Below are 5,531 nucleotides of genomic sequence, written 5' to 3'. Positions count from 1 at the left end.
CAGAGGCAGGCGGATTTCTGAATTCGAGGCCAGCCTGGTCTACAAAGTGAGTTCCAGGACAGCCAGGGCTATACAGAGAAACCCTGTCTCGAAAAAACAAAAAGAAAGAGAGAGAGAGAGAGAGAGAGAGAGAGAGAGAGAGAAGAGAAAGAAAGCACGGAGTCTCTTTAGGGCACTTGGGGCCAGGACTAGAGAAAGAGGGGGCTGATGGGCTGAGTAAGGCTGAGCTTCGAAGGGGGCGGGGCTTTGGAGGTCATGTGAATGTTAATTTGCTGGTGAACCTAAGGGACATTGCACTTTCTCTGAATGTGCGAGGTCCTGTGGGTTGGCGGAGCACCATCTGATCATCAGCTCCCACCTGCAGGGGTCTGGTCCTTCCTGTGGTTCGTAGGCTTCTGTTTCCTCACCAATCAGTGGCAACGAACAACGCCAGGGCCAGGCACAGCGCAGGCTGGAGATGCGGCGCGTGCTGCCATCGCTTTCAGCTTCTTCTCCATCCTCAGCTGGGTGAGTGAGGGACCCGTGGGTGGCAGGGTTGGGGGTGTCTCCAGGTTTTCCCCAGCTGACCCTGATTCCCTTATACAGGTGGCGCTCACCGTGAAGGCCCTGCAGCGGTTCCGCCTAGGCACAGATATGTCTCTCTTTGCTACAGATCAGCTAGGTACTGGGGCTACCCAGGCCTACCCAGGCTACCCAGTGGGCAGTGGTGTGGAGGGTACAGAAACATACCAGAGCCCGCCCTTCACCGAGACCCTGGACACCAGCTCCAAAGGGTACCAGGTGCCTGCTTATTAGTAGGTGTTAGGCTCCGGCCAGGGCTGGAAGGCCACCTCACCACCGTAGGCCTCAAGGCCTCCTGAGACCTTTTCTGGGTCCTACCGTGCCAAGGACAGAGAAGGTGGCCACTATGGGCCTCTGGGACCAAGGGGAGTAGCCTCCCTGGTGCCTGGACTGTCCCCACAAAGTTCCCCCTAGCCAGAGATCTCAGTCTTAAGGCCCTGAGAAGAAAACAGTACTTCTTGGAGTGGACTGGCCTGGGAGGCATTCCTTTTATGGGCCAGCCAACCAGGGACTCACCTGTCCACTCTAAGTCAGAAGTCCAGCTGCCTCCCAGCTCAGGGTGCGGGGGCTCTGGGGACCAGGGAGAGGGAGACTTAATTGTACCCTTAGGTGGGGATCATGGCCCTTGTTCCCAGTCCCTGGCTCCTATCATGGTGGTCCACCCTGTCCAAGCTCCCTCCCCTCCTCTTGCAGGATCCCTAGAGCAGCTCAGCCCTGTCGGTGTTGTGATTGTGATTAAGTCTTCAGGTCTCATCTCATAGTGCCCCCATAAGCCGCCCCTCTCTGTGTGGCTCCTGCCCAGGTGTTTCTGGCCAGGAAGGTATAGACAACTATGGGCCTGGGCACCCGCCCTTCGGTAAGACCTTCCCTAGGGAACAGACAGCTGGGTACCTGGGTGCCAGGCAAGACAAGACTCTTACAAGGAGAGGACTAAAGGTCTCATCTGCCCAGGGTGTCACTGGAGAGAGTCGTTCCTGTAAATGGCTTAACCTTGGCTTCCTGAACCAGTCCCTCCCTAGTCTATCTTCTATTCCCTTTTAAGGCCCAGACCAGGTGTGGGTCCTTGTGCATAGCAGACTACTCATACATTGCTTGAAGCTGGCTTTTCACATCAAGTCAAAACCAAACTCGTTGCCATGTCTCATTCTTCCAGACAAAATGCCTCCCTGTGGAGTTGCAGTTGAATGACAACCCTGTACGTTGTAGCATAGACCAATCATGTGGATATTTAAGTGAACATGTTTACAATTTTTGTATATATGGATCTATTCCTTTTCCTCTGAAAGAACAATCCATGATTGTGTATTTTCAGTGTCCCCTGTTACAACTGCAACTTCTTTACAATAAAGACTGTACGTGCATTGACCATCAGTAAGGTCCTCCTGGAATCATTCTTATCCCTTTCCTGCCTGTGCTGGGGACTGCAGTCTCAGGGCATCAGGGCCCATAAATCAGGAGTGGAGGAGTAGGAAGGTGGGGATCAGGCTGATTCCCAGGTTCTAGAGAAAGACCACACAACCACAACCATGATTCCTTAACAGAGCACATTGCTCCGGTAAAATGTGCCGCTCCATGCAGGCTTGGCTCTCTGAAATGCTGCAGACCTCTGCTCTTTCATCCTTTTTCTTTCTTCCTCTTTTCTTTTTTTGATGTAGTCTGTGATTTGGTTTGTTTCTTTTGTATTCTCTCTCTCTCTCTCTTTTTTTTTTTTCCCTTCGGGACAGGGTTTTTCTGTATAGCCCTTGCTGTCCTAGAACTCACTTTGTAGACCAGGTTGGCCTCGAACTCAGAAATCCACCTGCCTCTGCCTCCCAAGTGTGCCACTACGCCCAGTTCACCCTACCCCTTTTAAGAATTTAAAAAAAAAAATTTTTTTAAAGATTTATTTATTTTTATGTATATGAGTATTTATGTAGCTGTACAGATGGTTGTGAGCCTTCCTGTGGTTGCTGGGAATTGAATTTAGTTCCTCTGCTTGCTCTGGTCGGCCCTGCTCGCTCAGTCCCTGTTTGTTCAGGCCCAAGAATTTACTTATTATTATAAGTAAGTACATTGTAGCTGTCTTCAGACACACCAGAAGAGGGCGTCTGATCTCATTACAGATGGTTGTGAGCCATCATGTGGTTGCTGGGATTTGAACTCAAGACCTTTGGAAGAGCAGTCAGTGCTCTTAACCGCTGAGCCATCTCACCAGCCCCTAAAAATTTATTTAATGTATGAGTGCTGTAGTGTATGTACACCTGCATGCCACAGATACCCTTATAGATAGATGGTCCCAAGCCACCATGTGGTTGCTGGGAATTGAGCTCAGGCCCTCTGGAAGAGCAGCCCATGCTCTTAACCACTGAGATATCTCACCAGGTTATATATATATATATATATATATATATATATATATATATATATATATATATATTAATGTGCATGTGTCTATGTAAATTTACACTACATTTGTTCTGGTCTGTGGAGACCAGAAGAGGGCTCTGGACTTCCTGAAAGTGGAGTTAAAAGCATTGTGAGCTGCTTGCTGTGGGTACAGGGTACTGAACCTGAGTTCTCTGCAAGAGCAGCATCAGCTCTAACCATTGAACCATCTCTCTAGCCTCCACCCCTCTTTTTTTTTTTTTTTTTTCCAAGACAGGGTTTCTCTGTGTAGCCCTGGCTGTCCTGGAACTCACTCTGTAGACCAGGCTGACCTCGAACTCAGAAATTTGCCTGCCTCTGCCTCTCAAGTGCTGGGATTAAAGGCGTGAGCCACCACCGCCCAGCTCCACCCCTCTTTTGAGACAAGGTCTCTCCATGAAGCCCTAACTGTTCAGGATTTTGCTATGTAAACTAGACTGGTTTTAAACCCACAGAGCTCTACCTGTCTCTCTCCTAGAATTAATGATGTTTACCACCACACCCATGGTAACCTCTAATTTATGATTTATGATCGTATTTATGTCTATATACATGGAACCACACAAAATTTGGAGATCAGCAAGGACTCATAGCGTCCTGGGTGGCTTAGAACTTGATGTGTAGACCAGGCTGGCCTCAACACATGCAGTGATCCTCTTGCCTCAGACTGCCAACTACTTGGATTACAGGCTTGCATCAGTGACCATTTCTTTTTTTTTTTAAAGATTTATTTATTTATTATATGTNAGTACACTGTAGCTGTCTTCAGACACTCCAGAAGAGGGCGCCAGATCTCATTACAGATGGTTGTTAGCCACCATGTGGTTGCTGGGATTTGAACTCTGGACCTTTGGAAGAGCAGTCGGGTGCTCTTACCCACTGAGCCATCTCACCAGCCCCCAGTGACCATTTCTGTCTTAGAGATTGAACCCAGGGTTTTGTGCAGGACTCTCTGCAGAGCTATAGCCTAGCCTCAATAAACACCTTTTATTCCTTTCTCTTTGTTTTTTTTTCAAGACAGGGTTTCTCTGTAGCCCTGGCTGTCTTGAAACTCACTCTGTAGACCAGGCTGGCCTTGAACTCAGAAATCCACCTGCCTCTGCCTCCTGAGTCCTGGGACTAAAGGCGTGCACCACCACTGCCTGGCTTGTCAGGCGTTATTGATGCTATGGAGCTGTTCAGACCTGGCCCATGTGAACACTCCAGTGTTCAGTCTAAGACCAGATTGATGGTAAAGTCTGTAGGATATATGGGCACCCAGGGGATGAGCCTCAGTCTTATTTATTACTTTATAGGGGTCACTGTCATAAATTCCTGACTCTATTTGATCTCTGTAGCATTTCCCAGTTTCCTGGGGCTCCCTCCTCAGTCCTCTGTTAAGAAAGCTAGACAGTGGTGGCACATGCCTTTAATTCCAGCACTCAGGCAGAAGCAGGCAGAGCTCTGGGAGTTAAAGGTTAGCCTGGTCAGCCTGGTGTGGTGGCACAGGCCTTTAATCCCAGCACTAGGGAGGCAGAGGCAGGTGGATTTCTGAGTTCAAGGCCAGCCTGGTCTACACAGTGAGTTCCAGGACAGCCAGGGCTACACAGAGAAAAACTATATAGAAAAAACCACCCAAAAAAAAAAAAAAAAAAAAAAAAAAAAAGGTTATCCTGGTCTACAAAACAAAATAAAAAACAAAACAAAAAAACGGAAAGAAAAGAAAGCTAGACTTTGTCTTTAGCCATGTTATCTCAAACACATCTTGGAAGGTAAGCAGGGTTGGGTCTAATTAGTTCTTAGAGAAAACTAGGCTTCTCTATTTACCCCGCTCTGTATTCAAACCATGATTACCCTATGACAGCTCCATCCAGGAGAGGAAGGATCCTTTCTTTCAGATACAGACATCACCAGGCCTCTGACACTGTCCTGTCCCTACCAGGATAATTTGCTGCATCTTTCTCTTTCTTTTTATCTTGCTCATCAATGGTGGTGCATGTCTTTAATTCCAGCAGGCAGATCTCTCAGTTCAAGGCCAGCCTAGTCTACAGAACCAGTTCCAGGACAGCCCAGGCTACATAGAGAAACCCTGTCTTGAAAAAAGAAACTAAAAATGAATAAATAGGGCTAGAGAGATGGCTCAGCAGGTAAGAGCACTGACTGCTCTTCAGAAGGTCCTGAGTTCAAATCCCAGCAACCACATGGTGACTTACAACCATCTGTAATGAGATTGGATGCACTCTTCTGGTGTGTCTGAAGATAGCTACAGTGTACTTACATACAATAAATAAATCTTTAAAACAAAACAAAAAAACACTTCCAGTTCAAAGTGATCCAGGGTTATCTTTTGGCTTCCCTGGATACCACCCACCCACCCCACACCCACGATACATACTCGTGCAGGCAAAACATTCATACATGTAAAATAAAAGGGGTTTTTTGTTTGTTTTTTTGGTTTTTCGAGACAGGATTTCTCTGTATAGCCCTGGCCGTCCTGGAACTCACTTTGTAGACCAGGCTGGCCTCGAACTCAGAAATCCACCTGCCTCTGCCTCCCAAGTGCTGGGATTAAAGGTGTGTGCCACCAT

At 47.7% G+C, this 5,531-nt stretch overlaps 1 protein-coding gene across 1 annotated transcript in view; it reads left to right on the top strand.

The window, feature by feature from the left end:
- Syngr3 (synaptogyrin 3) overlaps nt 1-1,932 on the top strand; it is a 4,772-nt gene extending 2,840 nt beyond the window's left edge. The window contains exons 3-4 of the mRNA XM_021149839.1: nt 365-507; nt 586-1,932. Of these exons, the coding sequence (XP_021005498.1) occupies nt 365-507; nt 586-795 (353 nt within the window). The 3' untranslated portion in view covers nt 796-1,932. The remainder of the gene's footprint in view (nt 1-364; nt 508-585) is intronic.
- The last annotated feature ends 3,599 nt before the right edge of the window (nt 1,933-5,531 follow it).

The sequence above is a fragment of the Mus caroli genome, chromosome 17 (genome assembly GCF_900094665.2).
Source record: "Mus caroli chromosome 17, CAROLI_EIJ_v1.1, whole genome shotgun sequence".
NCBI lineage: Eukaryota > Metazoa > Chordata > Mammalia > Rodentia > Muridae > Mus > Mus caroli.
Note: the sequence above shows the minus strand (reverse complement) of the source record. Positions and strands in the feature narration are given on the sequence as shown.